Source organism: Lytechinus pictus, chromosome 5 (genome assembly GCF_037042905.1).
Source record: "Lytechinus pictus isolate F3 Inbred chromosome 5, Lp3.0, whole genome shotgun sequence".
In the NCBI taxonomy this organism is placed as follows: Eukaryota; Metazoa; Echinodermata; class Echinoidea; order Temnopleuroida; family Toxopneustidae; genus Lytechinus; species Lytechinus pictus.
In genome coordinates, this window is record NC_087249.1 from 20661669 (window position 1) to 20685681 (window position 24013).

At 35.3% G+C, this 24013-nt stretch overlaps 1 protein-coding gene across 1 annotated transcript; it reads left to right on the forward strand.

Moving 5' to 3' along the window:
- Positions 1 to 15119: 15119 nt before the first annotated feature.
- On the forward strand, positions 15120 to 17887 carry LOC129262301 (tumor necrosis factor alpha-induced protein 8-like). The gene has a single exon (XM_054900401.2). The coding sequence runs from the start codon at positions 15165 to 15167 to the stop codon at positions 15675 to 15677; it is 513 nt and encodes a 170-aa protein (XP_054756376.1). The 5' UTR covers positions 15120 to 15164; the 3' UTR covers positions 15678 to 17887.
- Positions 17888 to 24013: the final 6126 nt, after the last annotated feature.

Here is a 24013-nt window from a genome sequence, read left to right on the forward strand (position 1 = left end):
ATGTATATCTGAGAACACTAGTGCAGAGATATCAATCACCATATACAGTAATCTTCCCTTGTCTAAATGGTTTTAAACCTTGAAAATTTTCTATTCTAGCTCTCAAGCAGGTGAGATGATGTTCTGAACTAAAATTAAATAACCTCTCTGTGCTAAATCCAGATCAATAATTCAGAACACTTACTGTAGTCCTGCATGCATATTAAAAGTTAAACTTCTTGCCAAATTACCTTGTGCCATTGTAGAGTGTAGGGCAGGCACATACACACATCACTATTGTAAAGACAATATATATAATAAATTGCCTGAATCTGGATGGATTTGAATTCAAACTATTTTGATGATCAGCAGAATATCAGGAAAAAGTCCTTGCTCTTACACAGATAATTTATTTAAAAAAATATTTTGTTCAGTCAGGTACTGTGTATTTTATAAGCTTCAAGCTGGTTTCCAAAAAAATATATATATACAATAAAAATGATTATGATGATTATGTTGGTGATTATAATCATATTAAAATAATAATATGTAATATTTATCTAGTGCATTAATTACCCTGGCTTTAGCATGGCTACCCTGATTGGGCATGTAAGCATGCATGTTCGTAGCATTACTTCCTGCTGGGTACCCATTTATAAGTATACACCTTGATGGAGAGTGACAACTGTCTTTCAAACGAAAACAAGTGCTGCAGTGGGATTTGAACCATGGACCTTGTGGCTCAAAGTCTAGAACTTATCTGCTTGGCCACAACACCTCTCCGATGCCTTTAAGGCCATGTGAACCAACTGTTCATGTATGTCATGTAGCTCTTGCCTTGAAATTTAGAAATTAAGTTTTAATAGAATGGGGGACAAAAATTACTAATAAGTAATATACATGTATGCACACACACCTTTATAGATCATGTATGAAATTATAGGGGACTTTATGGATTTTTCTTCTCTTTTTTACACTAGGTATTGTGCTTTATTTGTCGTTTTCATTTCAATCTGGCGATCGTGTCTAATGTAATGTAAATTTGTTTCTCCTATCAAGGTGGCAACGCTGAGTGGAGCTTTAAGGACAGGAAGTAAAATTGGAATTCCTCTCACGTTCTCCTTCATCGAATGAGAAGTGGGGTTCCCTATTTATTGGGTTATATATACAATGTACATGTATATAATATGTACATGTACATGGTGCATACATGTATTATGCAAACATCAGATTGTGAGATAACTATTTTGCCAAAGTAAAATGTCTTCTCTAATACTGTATGTATTGAAAAGCCATGTACATGTACATGTTATAGTGACAAGGGTGCCTTGCCCGTTAGCATTTCCGGACAAAAACCAAGCTGCTACACCATTGTGTTAAAAATGATTGATTTCAGTGACTATTCCAATTTAAAAAAAAGAAAAAAGAAAACAGCATGTCTTCGAAACTGTTAAGTTGATCATTCAAGTTTGTAATACTGTAAAGAAAAACTGAAACTATTGAAAGTACAAGTGAGGTCAATTTCATAAGGACTTTCTACAACTATTGTAAATTTGCCATTATTGTAACAAGTTTCCAATGGAAAGCCTGATTGTGATTGGCTGCTTTACAATGGTACAGTAGTTCCAATAATGGCAGAGTTACAATAGCTGTATTAAACTCTTTCTGAAACAGACTCTTGATGATATTGTGAAGATGCAAGATAATCATCTTTTCAGGAATACATGCATTTTGAGCAAGAGATTATATACTAAACATAACAACACCATTTCCCAAGATGTGCTTTCTTTAAGTACGACGTTTCTTGAGGTTTTTTTTTTAAGTTCATCTGATATTCCTATTCATGCCAAAAAGCTATTTTGCACACATTTTAGTCCCATTTTTTAAAATAGAACTTTGGATCAATAAAAACAAAAGTACATTTCATCACAATTTTTCTACATGTACATGGCCTACAGTATAACTTAAATAGTTGCCAAATATCTGTTTACATATTGATTTTCACGATTTTTAGCATGTTAGCTCCATTTTCTCTGAAGAGATTACGTGTACACACATGCAGTAGAATAGGGATTTGGGGAGGAAAAACCTGAACTAATCAACAGGAAATATCCTGAGCTGTGTTTCTGCAAGAGACGGAAATCCTGCAATACAAGCAGATTTATCCTCTGTGTTAAAGGTATACTGGTGACAATGGACTGAAGTTACAGGGATGCCTCTTTTACAGATTTAAAGGGAAATTAAACCTTAGAAGCAAGTGGGATTGTGTTGAAACAGAAAATCAAAGAATAAGATCAAAGAAAGTTTAAAAATAATGAGAAAGTTATGGGCATTTAAATGTTGCGATCACTAATGCTAAAGAGATCCTCCAATCGGCAATGCAACAAAGATTTGTGATGTCACATGTGAACAGCTTCCTTTTGGTGGACTGTAAAATACCCCCAAAATGTATCTGTTTTGCTCTTATGGCGATACAACCTCTTTACCCATAATGCATTCGTTGAAAATCTGTATTACATGCCCTCCTATAGAAAGAATACATGATCTACTGATAGAAGTGATAAAAAAGGCAGATTAAGTGATATATTTACAAAAGTAATGGGAAAGTTGTTCACATGTGACATCACACATCTTTGTTGCATTGCCAATCAGGAGGATCTACATGTACATTACAATAATGATCTAAACTTCAAATGCTCATAACTTTCTTATCATTTATTCAATTTTTCTCAAACTTTCATTGACCTGTTTCTTTGATTTTTCTTTTTTCGCTGAAGCTATTTTGTTCCAAAGGTTTCATTTTCCTTTAATTCTCAATTTAGACTCTTTAAAGGGGTACATGTAGTTCACCATTAAAATGAAGTGCTTTTGATAAAAGCAGAAAAATTAAGATAAATATTGGGGAAATCGCCTGTACATAAATCTAAGCGTGCTGCAAGATAGTTCTAGCTAGCGACTACAGTGCTCACTTAAAGGGGTGCTCCAGGTTTAAAACCATATGATTTGAACAGATAAAAGTAAAGTCAGACAAGCAAAATACTGAATATTTCATCAAAATTGGACAAGGGATAACAAATGTCCATCTCATTCAGAATTGAAACAGCAATGATAGGCTCGTGTGAAGACCCACATGTTGATCAGAAATGTCAATCAGGGTCTGTGCCTGCAGACTAGGTATAAGCAGCAATCCCATGACAAAAGAAAGCAACTTTGTGGAATAAGATTCAAAGAAAATGAGCAAAATGTGTGATTGTTTTGGGGTGGAAATATATAGACTTGACTTGCTTTTGAAAAAAATAAGGGATTACCAGGGTAACTCCAATTCCTTTAGCACCATGTAGAGCATACAGAAAATATCCCAAATCAAGAAAAAAACAATTGAAACAAAAAGAGTTTCTTCTGTTAGTGTGTGTCATAGGATGGCAGTATATACCAAGAGAAAATAAACATAAAATTATATGTATGACCCCTCCCCCCCCAAAAAAAAAAAAAGTAAAGAGTACAGTAGCCTTGTTAATTGCATAAAAGCCCCAGTAAATATATCAATACAAAAGTTATTTGCTGTATCCCTCATTACTTTCATGAATATTACACCTGCACAGATTATCCCTCATAATAATTATGCAGATGTAAGAGTCATATTTAATAATCATTAAGAAATAAAGTGCTTCCTCATTTTAATAGGGAAACCATTGATAAGAAAAGAGAAAACCTACATATACTTCCTTAATTTACATGTAATTGTTAAGCTAGGGAATTTGCTGGCATAGTTGATACAGTTTATTATTATTATTATTATTATCCATATAGAGAAAGAAAACCCCCGCATAATTATCATGCTTCTTTAATTACCAAGCTTGGGAATTCGCTGGTATTGTGATTAAGGTTTTTGCGCAATCATCAATTTATCCTTGATATGCTTAGGTATTGGTAGACCAATTACATTAATTCTGCTCTGCTAATAAAGCTGAAAACTGATAATCAGTGTCAATGTGTCAGAGAGCATGTTCACATTCAAAGAATGAAGCCACTACAATGTACAAATAATGATAGTAATAATAACACACTTTTATGCAGCACTTGTCGCATCTGAATGATGTCTTTTGTATAATTCACAGATACACTGTACATATACCTGTATATATTTACCTAGGTTTTAATTTGATTTTTGATTGCACAAAACAGTGTTTGCACACTCCCCACTCCCTGCTGAGTATTACAGCAATGAGCAGTAAATACTAAGTAAGCTCTGATTGTACACCATCTCATAGGCAAGACCATCCCATGGCATTGGATTTATATTATGACAGCCGACTTCCATCAGAATTATTATTTTTTCTTTTTTTTTGCTGATTAAACTTTTTAACGGTTGTAGAATATTGTTTAACCCAAGGAAATATTGTTTCTTAACTGGACGAAAATAGGATGTACATGTAACCACATTTTAATTTCATTTTGTTTTTATTTAGAGTAATACTATAAAGATTAGAATGCAATTGATACGGGCATTTACATGTGGAGCAAAATAACTATGAAGTTTTATGCATTAAAATCCTTTAGTCTAAATGAACCATAATTGTATCTCAACTATGCTTCTAATTGATGCAGGCTTTAAGGAGATTGATAGAAGCTTGGGTTCATTAGGAGGAGATCATATCAGATGGGAGATTGTCTCTGGGGTATTATAGAGATATACCTAAGATACATCGCCCACAAGCAGGGTGATTATAGTTTGATGGAAGCTTTGATTTCTTTTCGATTCACGATATATTCTGCCACTAAATGAAAAATCATGATTTTCAGGAGTGGGGCGGGCACTGTCATGAAGTATACACTTGCAAGTCTACAAAAGGGATGTCTTTCATGTTTGGTGAAAAGGATATCAAAATTGCTGAAATCAGGAAAGAGTGGTGAACTTTTCAATCCTGGATACATGAAAAGAGTACCATATGATTTTCACCCTATCGGGAAAATATATTTAAGGCATTAATTAGGGTGGGGAAAAGCATGAAACGATACTTAAGGGAATTCTGAGATCGAAGAGTGATACTTGTTAAGGGTCTATTTTGAAAGTCCGTGGACAAACATGGTGTCCGTCCACCTTGTACATGTAATTAGAATGAATGGAAACAGTCCCCCCCCCCCCCCCCCCCCGCCGAGTGCCTGGCTTTTTTCAGCTCCATGAACTTGAATCTTATTGGCTGAGAGTAAATTAGTGTAAACACTTTCAAAATTCCTCATGAAACACTCCTCTCATTTGAGAATTTACATGAATGCATGTCAAATGATAAGTACTAGCTAATCCAATAATAATGATGCCAAAAAATGATTGAACGTTCTTGCCACTGAATGAATCGTTTTTGCATGAATATTTCTCGATTATTGACCAACTACACATACTGCACACACCCATGGAAGAATTCTTTCATGCCAAGAATTGACTTCCATGAGACCAAACACTGTGATTGAAATTAATGGGTAAATTTTTGAAGATTTGCAGCCCAGCTTGAAGTTCAAATATATAATGGTTTCGACTTCTGGTAGTCTGAAATTCTAGTGTTTTATTTCACCTAGAATTATCGTTGTTGAAAGAGACTCTCGTTGAAAGAGACTCTTTCCAGTGATCAAAGAGTGTCTCTGCATCAGTTTTACCACAATCGTTGCCCTCTCCCAATTTTTCATTCCATCTTTGCAGTCTATCCCAGTAGTGGAAAGGCATTCTAGATATGATGATCGTCAGTGATACATTTCTGTCGACAGACCCAAACTCCTGGTATATATATCCACTGAGAATTTCTAAAATAAACTCCAGGGTTAGGGTTAAGTAAATGTTTTGCACTTGACCGACATAAGGAAATTGACCACAGTGGTTGTTAGAGCATAGCAATGTCTTTCACCAAGACTAGATGAGCTGATACTGGAGATTGGTGCAATTTAGCACTGGTTTCAATGCAGGATCAGATTACTCTGTCAATCATCATTTTCGAATCAGAAAAACTATTTGTTCATTTCTTTACACTACCAAACAGTGAGAGACATGAATTGAAATAAGTTATAGTAGTGAATATGAAACATGGCAGGTGAGTTGTTTTTTGTTTTTTTTGGCTCATGCAAGTATAAATTGAAATTGAAGTGACATTGTCATAAGATTGGTGTATTTTTGCTTTCAGTTTATTAATTTTCTCCCTAAATTTGCTAAAATTGTTTTTTTTTTAAAGATTGGTGCTGGTGATTAAAGTTGCACTCGCGTTCATTCATCTAATTTTTAGTGTGGAATTTTCAAAATCAGATGAATATGGTAATTGTTGATAAAATTACACATTTTCTAGATTGATTGTATTACAAGATCTTCTACTTTTGATTGATTTTAATATGTTAAGTTGGACTATTTTTAGTACATCTGTACAATAATCTGCATAATCAAAGCCTAATATATAGGCCCTATTAGAAAAAGGGCATCCTACAGTACATGTACAAGGAGGCGTTGTAGCTCAGTCGGTTAGAGCACTTTTTCACATAAGTTTGTATGATCTCAACCTGCATCGGTTCAAATCCCATGCATGAAAAACACACATTAATTTTTTTTTTAATGATGCTATACCGTTGTGTGTTAGCATGCCTCACTGCTGTATTTTGTGCAGACCTGTGTGAATGCAGTTGAAAAACACTATGTCCATCGGAAAGGATGCAAATGTTGGTTGCATGTATGGAGAGCAACCTACATATAAAAATAGGCTATGTCTGTTAAAACCAACTGTGTCTTTCAAGGAAGAAAGGAATTCATCCATTTGGGGCCCATAGCAGAAATTATTGCAATTGCAACTACTTTATGTAAAATCAAACCTACATGTACGTGGACTTACACACATCTCTTGTTGCATCAGACCCCTGGAAGGGACCTGGGAACAACAGGAAATGTTTATCATACTTAATGTATCAAAACTATTTTACCAGGAAATCATGACTGATGAGACAAGCCGAAGCAGAGATAACCTGTAGTTATTAAATTATTATCAAAGTAATCCATGTTCTGAATGTACACAATTATCATTATGAGAGTAATTATTAAAGTAAACACATTGCACTATGCGCAGCAAGTTTTGGTGGTTTCCGTTTGGGTATATAGTGCAGTTTCAGTTTCCTATTGTTTGCCCTTCTTGAACATGGAGGATAATCAATTATGTGTAGCCTTGTTGGATCATCTTGTGTTCTTCAAAAATGGCAATATACTTTTCTTTTACTGCTGCAATTTCCCTTTGAGGTTTGGAGTTAAAAGTGGATAGAGATTCATTGAAAATGTCAAACTTAGAAGTTTGAACATAGTATGTGAAAAAAGGTGATGCAAAGTTACAGTTGCATTGCCAATTAGAGGATCGTAATGATCATTGCCATTGCAAAAAAATGCCATTGAATGAAAGATACTGATCATTGCAAAAAAAAATAGGTAAGCTCAGTATGTGAAGAAATTCTTTATTTCTGTCATATTTTTCATTCTTTTTATGGCCTGCACATGCATAAAATAATTTCACCAAACCACAAATGTGTTCACTGTCTTCACCGGGGTTTAATTGCAATACTAAAAAAAAAGAGGGGTGGGAAGACAAAAGTGTAATACAGATGGGAAGAAAGACTACTAATGAATCAACATTCAATTTCATTTTTATCCACAACCAAAACAATACTTAGAATTTATGTAGTATTCAGTTGGATAGTTAAGTATTCAGTCTTCTTTCACTTGATAAAAAGCAACCTCATTTGTTTCAAGAATACACATTGTGGTCAAGACCACTTTAAGATCTCTTCCAAGACGGCTTTGAAGTTTGAGCATTCCCATTACACTAAACTGGTTTTTAAGTTAAAGAAAATATGTGAAAGGGCATTTAAGAACAGTCACTTACATTTACATATGAATAATGTGTATTCAGACTGACTCTATCACGTGAATACTCGTTGAATTACAAGAACTTGTTCAGGCCTTGAAATTCAAGCTGTACTGTAGGTGGTTTCAGACCGCCTCACAGTTCGTCAGTTCCAGGTATTTTGGAAATGTGAAAGCAAATTACGCTTAATCTCCCGGAAAGAAAATATGCGCTAAATAGTAGGTACTTTTCAAAATTACGAGAACTTTCCTTGTGATTTTTCAAAGGTCGCAGGTATTTTGGCGATGTTAAAGCAAATTACGGGGACTTTTAGCGCAGCGTGTAGTAGGGGCCGGGCGCTGTGGATGGCTGCTGAGCTAGCGATTTTGAACCTCGCGCCTTGCTTGCTTATCAGACCGTATACTGCGCATGCTCGAAACTTCAGGAACTTAGCCCGAAGGTTATGTTTCGGGGCGGTGTGAATGTGGGAATAAGTAATGGGTATTTACTTACCTGAAAAATGTTCTCGTAATTTAACGGGGAATCTTGTGATCAAGGCGGTTTGAAACCACAATAATAATCATTTTCTGCATAATTTACACCAACCCGAAGCAGACCCTTTCAGGATAAGTTCTACAAGTTACGAGCATTTGCAGTAAGGTCGGATTGGCAGGTGAGGCCACAGTATTTGCACCCAACCACTCTAATACTGGGGTGAGAAAGTTCCTTGCTTTCACATTTGCAAGAATACCTGCAATCTTGGAAAAAAATCCCTGCATATTTTTTACAAGTACCTACTATTTATCAGGTATTTTCTTTTCAGGAATATTACTTGTGTATTTTTCTTTCACTTTGGCAAAATTACCAGGTGTTTTTTGATGGGGGAAGATCAGGGGCCTGTTGCTTATAAAAACTTTTTACCTGAGAAAACTCTTGTAAAAACTGAAAACTAAGGTTAGTCTGATTTCTGCCATTGATTTTAACACAGGGCAAAAACTCCGGTAAAAGCAACCTTAGTTTTCTCAGGTAAAAGTTTTATGCAACGGGCCCCAGGGTAAATTTTCTGATCAGATCATACCTGGTATTCTCAAACTTTGAGTCTGTCTGAAAGACTATAAATACACCTACATGTATATATGTATTAATTCATTTATTTTTTTATGAAAGGCTAATTGTTTAGTAGCCAGCAGTCTGTATCTGAAACCATAATAGAGGTTCTAGTTGACCGCTTAGTTTCAGTCTGAGTAGAGTATTGCCAGCATGCTCAAAATGTGGCATTAACCTGATTGATGAAGCCATTGAATGTGCTTTGTTGTGAGAATATTGTGTTAATCATTGCTTAAATGGCTAATTTAAATGATTCATTCAATCTATAAATAAAGAGCAATCAGTCGAAAGACCACATTGCATGTATGTAGTATCGGCCTGAATGTGTTTGCATGCTACATTACACACAATTTAGGACCCCACAGTTGTACTTGGTTATTTTGGTTTCCACAATGATGCAAGATTTGCTAGATTTTGAACCCAAACAAATATGCATGCCATGTAGGCCTCAGTTGCTTGTAATTTTGGATTTTCGTCGTTAATTATTATTGTACATTTTTTTACCATTGTTTTTATTTCGTCATTATTTTTATTGTTCTTGTTCTTGTTTACTATATACCTGAATACATCTGTAATCATAATCTCAAACTTAAACACAAAAAGGGTAGGGGAAGGCGGGGTAAGTTGTGACACTTTGCATTTTGCATGATAGAATTGATATGACTAATAATATTGTAGAAATAAGTACCTTGCCTTTAAATATGATTCTTGGGAAATCTGTTTCACCTAGGCTATATACATCTTCCTACCCCCACACTGAAAGTCATTGTGACCTTTGAAAAAAACGATGTCAAGTGGCACAACTTGCCCCATCTGTGGGGTAAGTTGTGCCACCTTTGAGGGTAAGTTGAGCCACAAAAACTATGTACAAAATGTATGCGGGAAGAACCAGCATGTCAATTTTTTATTTAAAGTCTTTTCACTTGTTAATTCTCTAAAAATACTAACATTCTCTAAAAGTAAAAGAACTGTCATGTGAATTTGCTCTTTTCTGCCTGCATTTCGATGGCTTTTTAAGGTTTGATTGTGTTTTTGTTTACATTACCATAAGAATTACCATGGCTCAACTTGCCCCATGTTTGCTGGCTCAACTTACCCCAGTCCGAACTTAATCGATAATTTCGCATCCACACATTTCTTATGTATCCATCATGTAAAAGACTGTGACAAGAATGAAGATCCATACCTGGACTGACAATGTTGTTCTTATATGCTGTATTATATATAAAGAAGTGTGTGTGTAAAAAACACTTATATATTTCACACCCTTTTTTACTTTTTTGGCTGAAATTTGTATTTTCCCCTCTAAAAAAGTACTTTTTGTTTCAAAGTTGAAAACAATGTGGTGGGGTTAAGGGTTATGTAATGGGTCATCAATACATGACACCACCATAAGGTCTGACTCATTCATTATTGGCCTGGGGGCGGTGGCTCAACTTGCCCCTATGCTCAACTTACCCCGCCTTCCCCTACATGTACTGTATGTTATTTCAATTCAGGGATTTTGGAGGGAAAGTGTTTTGTTCTCGCAAATGAGCCAACTTCCTTTGTTGATTTACATTGTTACTGAATGGCAATAGATTGCTGGTTGAAGTATACGTCCATGTAATATCAAAGCCTGTAGACCTAAATCTTTGGTAATGGTTCAGTGATGTGAATTATATCAGATTATCTAACTTTCCAATCTTGCAAAATTGTAGCGACCATAAGACGTTGACATTTTTCATGATAATCATAGAAGTTGGTGCTGTGTTGTTCTGCGACTTTTTTCTTGTAAGTTTCGTGCATCTTTAAAGACCAAATTTGTAAGTTGTGACTCCCTGATATGCTGTTCTCAAATTACACAATACTTTGCATGTCGACCCAACATTCTCAAAAATGTAAATTTGTAGGAATTGTTGATGCAAATTTGGAATTCTTCCATAGTTTACAAGTGTAACTTTTAATTTTATCAACTAAACTGAATTAAATTAATCTATTCTACATGTATGATCAAAATAAAGTCACAAAAAATTCCACTGGAAAAAAAAGTATAAAATAAAGAGATATGTACATAATTTTTTTTTTTGAAGTATGCTATTAAAAAGTGTGATATTAATATTTTTGAAAATACTCGTTTAACAGAATTTTACAAAACTTGGGTGCTTTACTTAGTTCATTTTTCTAGAGCAAATTTTATGCATAAATTAGCATGATTAATTTGTTATGATATTATTGATCTGTGTTTAGGGATAAATCAGATTCCACCATCCATCAACTTTTGGAGAAATTTAATAGTTTGGGGTATTCACATGTAGCACACCTTCTTGAAGTACACACATAGGCCTACTGCTACACAGTAAAAAACTTTAAGAATACCAAGGAGAGATATCTCCTTGAGAATACCTACATGTAGATCCTGTCATCACATGGTATGGAAGGACTTGACCCCTTTCCTGACAGTTGCCTCAAAATTTTGTTTTCTTTTTGGAAATATACAAGACCTGTCCAATAGTAGAGGTTTTCCCTTAGGGAACTGGGCAGTAAAAGTAACTAAATAGTAATACCCCTTTCATAAACCCAATAAAACCTATCCTCCAATTAGCCGCCTAAGAGTAATGCGGATAATTCAATAAAAATTGCGTTCACAAACTCCGAAAATTATCCGCATTATTTTTACGAGCGCCCGTCCTGAAAAAGGCGGATAATCATCATGACAACTGGACACGCCCCCTCCGATGCAGTTGTGTTGGAAAAGGGTGACCTTGTGACCGCACCATGGCAATTATCCGCATTATTTGGAAATACGTTCCGATGCCGCTATTATGCGGATAATAGCAGCATCAGAATAATGCGGATAACTCTTGTCCTCCCCTGATTTTATGACCAAATTATGCTGCTATTAGCCGCATAATTGGGTTTTATTGGGTTTATGAAAGGGGTATAAGTATGGGGGTTTGGATTTTTAGAAGAGTGTAAGATATTGGAATCACAACTGAAAAGAAATCTTCATTCCCCCATGTTTTGCAGCTTTCATAAAAATAACATTCATTTGATATGCATTTCATTTATACATCCATTGGAAAGCAACATTTCAGTTCAATCAGTTTATTCATCAGATAATTATTTCTGGGTGAACATGTAAGTTATTAAAGCAGCCTTTCCCTTTAAATGGGAAATTCATCCTAGTGATTAATTAAAAAAAATTGAAAAAAAAATTACAGAAAAACAAAATTTTCTCAATTTTTTCTGCTTTTATTTAAAGTAGCTTTTCATGAGGGTGAACTTCCCCTTTAAAACTTCTGCATTAGCTGTTTGAACATAAATGACTGTATTGCTCTATGGTACCAACATGAGCAGTCAGTCCGCAAGCCCTGAAAAAGTAGCTTCTTTTATCCAAGTGATATTCATGACAAGAGGGTTTTTGCATAGTTAATGAGCTTGGTGCGAACCAAAACACCTCTTTTTATTCGGCCATTGCTGCTCTAAATATTGACCAAATTTCATGTTTTTGGTATCTTTGTAAAGAAGAAGATTCATTCTTTTAGGTCATGTGTTTGGATTTTTAAAAGAATGTTGTAATATAGGAAAAACTTTTGATGTAAAACATGAAACAAAATATTTTTTTTCATGCAACAAAAGTTGTTGTTTTCACACTTAATTTCTGTTTAGGCACAAATGATTTTTAAATCATGATAAAGCTGAAGATCTAAGCTTTAATATGATATAATTTTTATAAGAAGATGTATTTTAGATGGGTCAGCAGCCAGCTATTCATAGGCCAAGTACATCTTGCAGCTCAAAAACAAGAATACTGCGCTCTGATTGGTCATAGACCACACACCCACGCAAATTCCAATGTTCCCCACACTGGGCCTCTGCAAGGTCACACTCACCATGTGGTAATCTCTTCAAATTACCCGCTCCTGTTTGTTTTGAAAACAGTATTCAGCCAATCAGAACTCTGGATTTTATGTTACTCAGAAATTTCAGAAATCTCGTCTTGCATCTTGATGGAAATAACTGGCTGCTGACCCATCTATAAGATGCCACATATCAAGAGTGACATTGTAAGAAAGTATAGAGTTTGAGCTTTCTGATGATATAAATAATGTTGGTGACTAAAACACAAAATTTTGCACAATTTGCAAGTGAAAACAGAGGAAGAAAATTCTGTTTGATGCATCTTTTCAGGTAAAAAATTCACTTATTTATCAAAATATTTCTTTCAAAAGAAATGACTAATATAAAAGGGTAACATTTACTCTTGCCCATGGTACAAAAATAATCAATATTACTCAAGGAGAAAGTGGTTAAATTCTTTGAGAAAGAAAGTCTCACAATTCACGAGATTTTGCAGGGACATGAATTCAGCCACGAGAGGACTTGGATAAATCTTGCTCATTTGCTCATTAACACAGGGGCTTGCGGACTGACTGTGAGCAGGTGAACCCTTGCAGAGCATAATAAACTGAAGGTTATGTCAGGGAGGAAATATAAAATTGTTGAACAATAGTTACTTTTTGTCAGCTGGGAGTGTAGAGCTGGCAGTTGAAGCAAGGAGATTTCACTTTACCTCCATGGTTGAAGTCAACAGTTTGTTTTACACAGACACAATCAGTCACTAACATTATAAATAGTTGGAAGGCAAATATTGGGTTGCATGTTATGCTCAACATATTTGCCCTGAATGTGTCTGTGCTCTGAAAATTTGTTTTTAAAAAATGTTGTGTTTTCCTCTTTCTTCCCAAGTTCTACTTTTTCCTGTCTTATTTTCGCTAAAATAAAGAACAAAAGAAGGGATATTACCCCCCCCCCCTGGGTCCTCTCCCTGTACAGTCCCTGGAATATTCTGTAATGTGGGCTCTTCCTGTTCTCATATCTGTTTAAAGGACTAGTCCACCCCGACAAAAAGTTGATTTGAATAAAAAGAGAAAAATCCAACAAGCATAACACTGAAAATTTCATCAAAATCGGATGTAAAATAAGAAAGTTATGACATTTTAAAGTTTCGCTTAATTTCACAAACAGTTATATGCACATCCTGGCTGGTATGCAAATGAGGAGACTATGACGTCATCCACTCACTATTTCTTTTGTATTTTATTACATGAAATATGAAATATTCTAATTTTCTCCTCATTGTCAAGTGATACAATGATTAATTCCTCCCTGAACATGTGGCATTAGCATTGTTTAATACTATATGTTTCAGTCAAGTTGGTCCTTATTGTCAAATCTATAAAAAATGAAATATTGTATAATTCAAACAATAAAAAACAAAATAAATAGTGAGTGATGGACATCATCGACTGACTCACCTAGTTTTGCATAACACTGTTTTGTGAAAAATAAGCGAAACTTTAAAATGTCATAACTTTCTTATTTTACATGCGATTTTGATGAAATTTTCAGCACTATGCTAGTTTGATTTTTCTCTACAAGTCAGCATTTTTTTCTGGGGTGGACTTGACCTTTAATAGTGGCCCAGTCTTACTACATGTATGATCCAATGAATCTCAAGTAGGAAAAATTGTGCAAATTGTTCAAGGTATTCTCTAAATATAGTCATCAATTTTGCTCAATATCATTTCTTTTTTTAAAACCAATTACATACTCCTTTCGATGGGGATAATGTGTAGAATACCAATTTGAAAAAAAAAATAGTGACATCTAGGCCTACATGTATGGTACTGGATTCCCACAGTTTAGATTGATTTGATCAATTGCAACTCCTTGTACGATTAGATCTTCAGATCTAGGGTTGACCATTAACAGATCAGGCCTATCCATGTAAAAGATAATTTTCCTGTAGGGGTAATGAAACTGCATGAGTTCAAAAAGAAGTCACCAAATTGTCCATATTCACAAAAGGGTTGAATGTGTCCAATAGTCATCTTTTAAAACTAATTCTAATCATGTTTCTTAATGCAAACCGTACCTTCTCTTTTTCGGTTCTGTTTGACTTCCTGTTTTTCTTGCTATATTTACATGTATCAGCCCTGAGGGTGTTCTGTTGCACAAAGAGTGTCATGTAAATGTAACTTGGAAAATATAACTCCAATTTCCAAATGCTCATGACTGATAGGTTAAAATAGTAGTTGCAAATAAAGGAGATTCTTTGTGCAATAGATCCCTGTAGTTCTATATAGGATATTTATCGATTTTTGTCTTTTATCCCATTTTACAGTTGCTGAAGCGGGTAACTCCAAAAACCTGGGTCTGCGGGTCCAGAAGAAAATGTTGGGCAAGATGACGTCGAAGAAGATCGCCAAGGTCTTCATTGATGACACCATGGGCGAACTCCTGGACAACGTGTACAAGCTCTGCAAGGATTACAAGCAGAGCAAGAAAGACGCTGAGAAACTCATCAAGAATATCATCAAGATAACTGTCAAAATAGGCATCCTCTACCGCAATGACCAGTTCAACGAAGAGGAGATAAAAATTGCAGAGGCCTTTAGGAAAAAGTTCCGGACCATGATCATGACCTTTGTCAGCTTCTGCGAAGTGGACTTCACATTTGATAAAAACTTTATGGTAGGAGCACTCGATGACTGCTCAGTTCTTTTGACCAAACTGGTGGCAAGGCATCTCACAGATAAGTCACAAGGCAGAATAGACTATGTATTTGGGTTCTTCCAGGACGGTGCTTTCATGGACTCGCTTTTTGACCCAAACAGTCCTCTAAAACCTCACCTTACGGACATTGTTGGAGGACTTAACAAATTATTAGAAGAAGGAAGCATTTAACCCTTCGCCATGGCCTTCTATCTTCCAAAGTCTTTTTTATTACATTTCATAGATTTTATCAAACTTGTATCATAAATGAAGCAGAAATGTGCAAATAATTGACAGTGGAAGCTCAAAGTGACTCAACTCATATCTGTAAGTGTTCTGTTTATTTATGTTGTCTTGGGAACCACCGCAATCTTCTGTAGACTGATGCAATTTATAGTGCTTATGGAAGCACTAAATGTGAACATTCTGCTATAAGGTCATCGGTGTGCTCTGTAGGATAAAAACCATGGTTGGGTATCCTGATCTTTCAGCAGTTGTAAATAATTATTTGCCTTATTCATAAAGCATAGAAGCATGAAATCTTTCTTCTTTCATTTTACATCCATATTTGGTAAGCTTCAATTACCATGGAAAGGTTTAGCAAGAGATTTTTGTTGAAAATCAACTTTGAAGAAGCAGCTCTGGATTAGTTGTCTCGCAAGAATGATCTGAACTGTACCTGTAGATCGGTCAAGTTGGAAACTTTGATGCTGCTTCTGATGGATGGTCACGTTCCCAAAGAAGCTGAGAAGCGAAGCTGAAGCAATTTCGTTGCTGAAGAATCTGTGTATGATAGTGCATGCATTTGAACAGATGGAGGAAGGTCCCTGGTGATCTTATCTGGTTGCCTGTTGGATGTTCTGCAGAATGATCCGGTAAAGATGGCATCATGGAGATCATTAGGTCAAAGTGCATGTGGCAATTCTCAAAGGAAACATCAACCTTTCTGGTGCCTGTGCTTGCACAGATGGAGGAAAAGCCATAGCAAAGATATTCAACAGGATGGTCTGGAGAAGATGGGTCATGGAGATCATCATGTCAGAGCGCAAGTTGTGGTAGTTCTCAAAGAATACTGTACATCATTCTTTCTGATGCATGGTGCTTGTGCTTCAACAGATGGGGAAGAGGAATTATGAAGTTGTTCAGCAGAATTGTCTTGTGGAGATGGCAAAGTAGAATTCATCCAGTTTAAGCAGAAAAGCTCTAAGTTCACACCCTGTAAGATCGATCTTGAGGTAATGGTATATGAAAGGGTATATGAATTGGTGAGTATTGCCCATGGGGGTATGTAATCGCTGGTGAATACTGTAAGTTTCATAATTATACCATTGATCTTCTTTTTTAATAGTTTGTTATGAGAGACCAGTACAGTACCAATTAGCAATCCTTGACTGACTCTTACTCGCTGAATGCACAGAACAATATTGGTTCAGTGAACTAAACGTTTGTACTAATGAGTCGGATAATGCTAACTGGTACCATACTCATGTCATGGGACATTGCAGTGAAAATCTCCTAAACACATCAGAATTAAAATGATCAAGCATTCACCCACCTTTTTTTTTAGAAGCGAGGCTGGAATGTGGAGTTTCTCTAATCAAGAGATTGGTCACACCCTCACGCTGCCTGCTTTCTTGCCACCTCTCCAGTTATGGCAAGAACAGCAGGTAGCACACGAAACGAGTGACTTATCCCTCAGCTTGAGAAAAGCCCACAGGAGAGAACAAGAACTGGTGGGTGTTTCATAGAGCTGTTTGAATAGTTACGCACTACTTTACGTACAACTGGATCATGTTCTAAGGTGATAAGCAGTTACTTCATCATGGTAGGGATATAGCAAGAAAGGATTACCAGTCATGCCTACAGTCATTATGATTAGTAAGGTACAAATGGCTTTATGAAACACCCTCCTGTTCTAAAGAAAAGGGTTTAAGAAGCTTGAAAATTTCATTATTTGATCATCCCCAACAGATGAAAGTTTTCTATATGTTACTCAATTTTTTTTTCAATAGGAAGGTTTGTTTCTCAAGTATATGGTTGACCTATGAAGTGTGTGTGCTCTAATACATGCAATTTTTTTATAAAGAGATGAAATTTCTCATGTCTTTACATCTTGATCATTCTCTGAAGGGACGATGTAACTAATCGATGTCAGTGATCAAAGTAGTCTTTACGCATGGTAAGATTTTTATATGACATGTTGACATGTAGTCAGATTAATGAAGTAATCTAGTTAAATCTATATGTTCTAGTTAAAATTTTAGTAGTTGTACTGATGAGTGCCTATATTTGTAGATACATTTGTATCGGACTGTCATCAGAAAGGCTAGCGAACAAACTTTTTATGATTATAAACTGACAATTTTTTACAGTTACATGTATAGTAGAAGTTAAAGTTATAAATCAAGGGTGTTGAGGATTTTAATATGCTACATACAAGTGTGTATCATTATAGCAGCTCAGTTATCATGAAAGTGTATAAATCATACCTTCTGTTTCTCTCCCACTGATGTTACATGTACATGTAAATGTGTACAAACTTGGAAAGGAGACAGGAAAAACATTTATTCCATTTTTAAGCAGATTATTTTAAATATGGCTGCCCAGGGTGAAATATATTTATATATGTTTTAAAAATTCATTTCTCGTATTTAGTACACGTACATGTAGAGTATACTGCTTTTATTTCTAGATTTAAAAAAATAATATCGCTGTTTTTTATTGTTGCCTCAACTACTTGCCTCTATAGTACAACAGCTGAAGCAAACCTTTCTACATATTTATAGTAAACAAATGATATTTACCAGTCATATACCCCCTTTATAGTGTACAAATATAATAACTTTAGATCTCAGTAATATTATTAGTATTGCATAGTGTTAGAAGAAGAACATTACCGAATAGGGAGATTGGTTTAAAGAGCCAACATTAAATAATCAAGGAATTAAAATGAATATCTAAAATCGGTCAAAATTGCTAATGTATAGTAATGCTCTTTTGATTGATTATCCAGAGCAGTTTTTCCTTCATAGGAAATAGTCACGATTTCACACCAAATCCTCGGGAATGAAATCGATCACTCAGAATGTTTTCTTTCCAATCATCCGACAATAGAAGGTTAAAATCAATATGGAGCCACAAGCATGGGGAAATCCCATTTCACAGGTGTCCTGTTCAATATCAGAGACATAAAAGGAGGGACAAATATGACATAGCACTACAATTACATGCATTCACTCACTTGATAGAACATGATAGAGAGTATGTTGCATCACACAATAGGTGGTTTCAAACCGCCTTGATCACAAGAATCCCCGTTAAATTACGAGAACTTTTTTAGGCTAAAAAATACCCATTAATTATTCCTGCATTCACACCGCCCCGAAACATACACTTCGGGATAAATTCCTGAAGTTAGGAGCATGCGCAGTATGGTCTAATAAGCAGGCAAGGCGCGAGATTCAAAACCACTAGCCCAGCAGCCACCCACGGCGCCGCACCCAACGACACGCTGGGCTAAAAGTTCCCGTAATTTGCTTTCACATCGCCAAAATACCTGCGACCTTGGAAAAATCCCCGCGAAAGTTCTCGTAATTTCGTAAGTACCTACTATTTAGCGGGTATTTTCTTTCGGGGAAATTACGCGTAGTTTGCTTTCACATTAATACCAAAATACCTGGTATTTTCTGATCAGGGTAAATTTCCCGATCAGAGAATACCTGGAACTGACGAACTTCGAGGCGGTCTGAAACCACCTATTGTTGTCTGTGTTTATTCACTCTCTAGATAGAATATGATCTTAAACAGTGTTCCCTTTCCTTTTGTGGATTCTGGTCAAGGACTTTCAGACGATATTTCAATCTCATTTTTTAGGTGTGTTTACACAAGCAGGGAATTTAGGGTGCAGTCATGAAAATTATTACACTGTACAAAATCCTACATCTACATTTGTGTTCTAAAAGAAATGTTTGCGAATAGGTTTGGAGGTCTTGCTCATTTTTAATTTCAAGTTAATTTTAATTTCTTGTGAAAGTGTTTTTCCTTGCATTCCAAGAACAATTGATAATACTCCAGAACCTTCATGGGAGACTACTTTCATTGGTGATGATGATTCACCCTATCTAAATCATATAATCTTTATAAAAAAGATAATGTAATGTCTTGAAATTGGACTAATTTTGGTCTACATTCAATTTATCAAAGGTGCAATATTCCAAAACCTTACTTTTAATAATGAAAAGGTTTTTTTTCTATTGGATCTTGTGCAGAAGATTGTTCTGGCTTCTGATGTGGATTTTCTTTTTTAAATCTCAGAAAATGTTAGCACAATTCCTCAATATTTTCCTTTCTCACATTATTTTTGGTTCATTAGGGAATCCATATTACATCTCAGTATCTTGTATACATATTTATGTCATTACCGGTACACTCCATAACAATTCAGGGTAGTATTTCATGATGCAAATAGTCGGTGATGTTCACTGAAAAATTTGCTCTTAGCCAATCGGATGAAAGGATTTCAGTAGCTTATAACAATGGTCCATTTGAAATCACTGACTATTTATTTCATGACATGCTTCCCACTTGATTTTTTTTTCTCAAGGTACAGTGTAGTCTTCATGGTTCTCGATTCTGATTCTACATGTATGTTGTGGTATTTTGTCATTGATGTTGTGTGTGTGTGTGTTCCATACGTATTGTTTACAAGAGCAATCAATCCTATTCTGAAGTGGGAAAAGAAATCACAATATGAATTTTTTTTAATGGTTTGTTCAAGTACATGAACAAGTACATGTATAGGAATATCATTTACATGTATGTGCGCAGACCCAATGATTTATTTAAGTTTTGATTATGATCACTTATCCAGCTCTCTTCTGATATTTCATATTATGTTCATTTGTGTATAAGGGTTTAATATAAACATGGTGAATATTTTACAGCAGGTATATTTATAGACAGGGTATATTTTTTCAGTATCATTCCATATTTCTTACAATTCCAGTATTGTTTCCAGCAGAGACCACAGAGTACCAGGAGATAAATCCTTTTTTCATAAGATGACAAAGTAAATTCCTATTTCCTAATGAGTTATATGCACATTATTACCAGTCATTTATTGACCCATTACAAAGGTTTGCTAATGACCGGAGATGATCAGTCATAGTGTAATGGCCAGTCATGATTTTTAGATGAGGATCAAGTAACAAGGAACTTCGTCACTAATTCACTTTCTTATTTAAAAAAAACTATTTGCTCAGACATTATTAATATTTGTTACCTTTGAAGAGGTCCTAACAAGGTGTGTTTAATAGAGCTGTTTCAAGACACTCATGTTAGTTATGTGTGTAATTCTTTCTAATGATAATATGTATTATTTGTATACTAATCACTCATCTATTCCAGGAATATTCTTGTGGAGATGGGAGATCCACCCCTTCCTATTCCTGTCCAATTAATATTTCATAAATTTCACTGGGTGGGAAAGCAGACATAAAAAACTATCTTTGCTTTGTCCTCGGGTTGTTGTTTTGAGACTCTAATGATTTCCACTCATCATGGTTTTTTTTTATAGATGGAACATTATTCCTTCAGATACATAGGTTCGTATTCTGAAGTCGGGTTTGAATTAAACCCTGGTTTAAAGTTGTGGTTTAAGTATGGAGAGCCAATTGGGGCATGAATCCCTAACAGTGTATGTACACATCTAATTTACTAACTCATTTGACACTCAAGTTGTACATAATTTTCTGGGAGTGATAATTGAAGTATTTTGAAGTATTTTTCCTCATTATGAAAGCAAAAGGAATCAAAATAGTAAACATAAGAAATATACAATTTAAACAGATTGTTTTAAATTTTGGCTCTTCATAAATTTAGCTCAGAGTTAGACTGTGGTCTTAGACGTAGTTAAACCTGACTTCAGAATGCGGGCCATATAGCTCCATGTGAGCCCCACCACAAGTGCATGTAGTTGGCAGCAGGTGGCTTATTTACTTGGTATCAATTAAAATCGTCTTGCCCCCATTAAAAGTCATATTTCGCTTCAACACATGATCTCTGCTATTCAACACGTTTCCTCTACAGACCAATAGATAATCTACATGTATGTCTACGTAATGTATATCAAACAAAGCATGCCCAAGTACCCTCATCTATCAGTTGATATTGTATTGTAAATGAGTCTCTTTGTCATTAAAGCATATCTATGAAAATTGCCTTTTTTGTACATGTATGTATCATAGAAGACACCTCAGACTTTGCAAGTGCAGCGATATTTAAAGGAAACCAAAACCCAAGAAGAAAAGCAATCTTATTGGAAAGAGTAAAACGAGGAAAAATTTATGACAAGTTTCATCAAAATGGGTTATGAAATAGGCAAGTTATGGACGTTTAAAAATTCTTGTTGTACTTTCTGTGGGGATCCTCAAATTGGCAAACATGCTTCAAAATGGGTGATTTTGTGGACAACCCTCCATTTGATTTGTACGCAAATTTTCAGATTTCCCCCTCTATTTTATATATTTCACATCATTTCCTCCTGACCTTGACATATGTGATGTGTATTACATTTTCCTATGACATACATGTTATGCTCAGAATGAGGCAATATGTAATTTGAAAGAAAATGGGGAAAATCTGAAAAAATGTGTACAAAACAAATGGAGAGTTGTCCACAAAATCAGCCATTTTGAAGCATGTTTGCCAATTTGAGGATCCCCATAGAAAGTACATCAAGACTTTTTAAATGTCAATAACTTGCTTTATATTTTACAACTGATTTTGATGAAACTTGTTTTAAATTGTTCCTCTCATTTTACTCTTTCCAATAAGATTGCTTTTCTTCTTGGGTTTTGGTTTCCTTTAATGCAAGTGCAACTCTTCATATGGCTGATACTTTCATTTACAACACCATTAGCAACTGTCTTTTGATGTTACTTTTTTACGACGCCGCTTTGAATTGTGGGCAAACATGCAAAACTAACAAATATTACAGCAAAATTGCTTGTTCGTGTATGATCCACTTCACTTATGCATACTTCAAAGAATAGTATCATCATCTTCTTGCAATATTGATACATTTACTTCCTTGCTCAGCGATGCCTGATAATGGCATCAGATCTAAAGCTGTTTGTGTTTTGTTGAAATATAAGTTTGCGGTTGTTTTTACAACACACCATCTCCGAGAAAATGCTGATATTTCCTCGTATAATCTTACATCAGGGACTCTTTTTCTTGCATCAAGTGGCTATACGAGGAAGTATTAAAAAGCTATGTAGGCCTGCATGTAAAGTTCCATTTGTATCGATCAAGCCCCGTAAGGTGTGATTTACTCCAGATTTAACTTTAACTTTAATTTTATGGTGGCCCTGAGGTACACTTTAAAAATACACTGAAGTTTGTAATGGTTAGTAGCTGATTTTATAACATGTATGTTACCTGAAAGTTGACAGTTTGGGTCGTGAACTTTGCTTCCTCTGTTCACTGATTTAACAACCTTTTGTCTTGAATTTATCACAATGACCAATATATTTGAAGCTAGCAACTAAATTGCATACATGAAGTTTGTGGCCGAAAGGTTCTGACTCAAACTGTCCGCAGCAAATTCTTTTTACGAAAATGGCCATGAAATTCTTTGTGTCCTTGCTGATTGCGATGTCATGTTTTATTGCTCTGATGAAGAAACATCATGAATTAATGTTTGATTGAGACTATGAGAGTTGAAATTTTGTTATGCCTAATTTATTCTTTGTGAAGGGTTTCAGACTGATTCAAGATCGAATAGGGGCAGCAGTAGCCTGATATCAGAATTTGAACGAGTGTCCCTTTTACCTCTCACAGATGTTAATTTAGTATGAATAAAATATGAGGATGAATTTTCTTCTTTTATGATTGAATAACTTGAGCATGCTAGATCTTATGCATATTCATGTAGCAGTGCAAATATGTAATTCACAAATATACCAGAATGGCTGTTTCTGGGAAGGTTTTTTTTAGTGAGTTTTAACTGCCTGGTATGACTTGAGCCAATCAGATGCAAGGATTTCAGTAGCTTATAACAGTTTTTGGTGAAAATCACTGACTATTTGTTTTATGAGATGCCCCCCGGATGTGCCTTTTCCCCAAAACATAATGGAAGTGCGTACACCAACGAATTGTTAATGAGACTAACAATTCCTCGCATACACCAAGTGGTATTACTGATTGTACAGGAAAAGAAGATGTTTCCCTTTTCATGGAAGCTCTGTGCGGTTTTTTCTGCTTCAGGAAACGCGAGCATGCATTGGCCTTGATTTCACGGCTGGATTCTGCCGAGTTCTTTCCCCCACAATGCACCAATTAACATACAGGAAAGCCTTGTAAAAAAATCATTGTGAAGAAATGGGCATTTTATGAACTGGATAATCATTCAGGAGAAAAATAATGCATGCATGTGGATTTGATGCATTTGTTAATGCAGATTTAGGAATGCTCATTCATATCCTGAGCTATTTGAGCTTGGCGTTCTCTGTGATGATTTATGATGA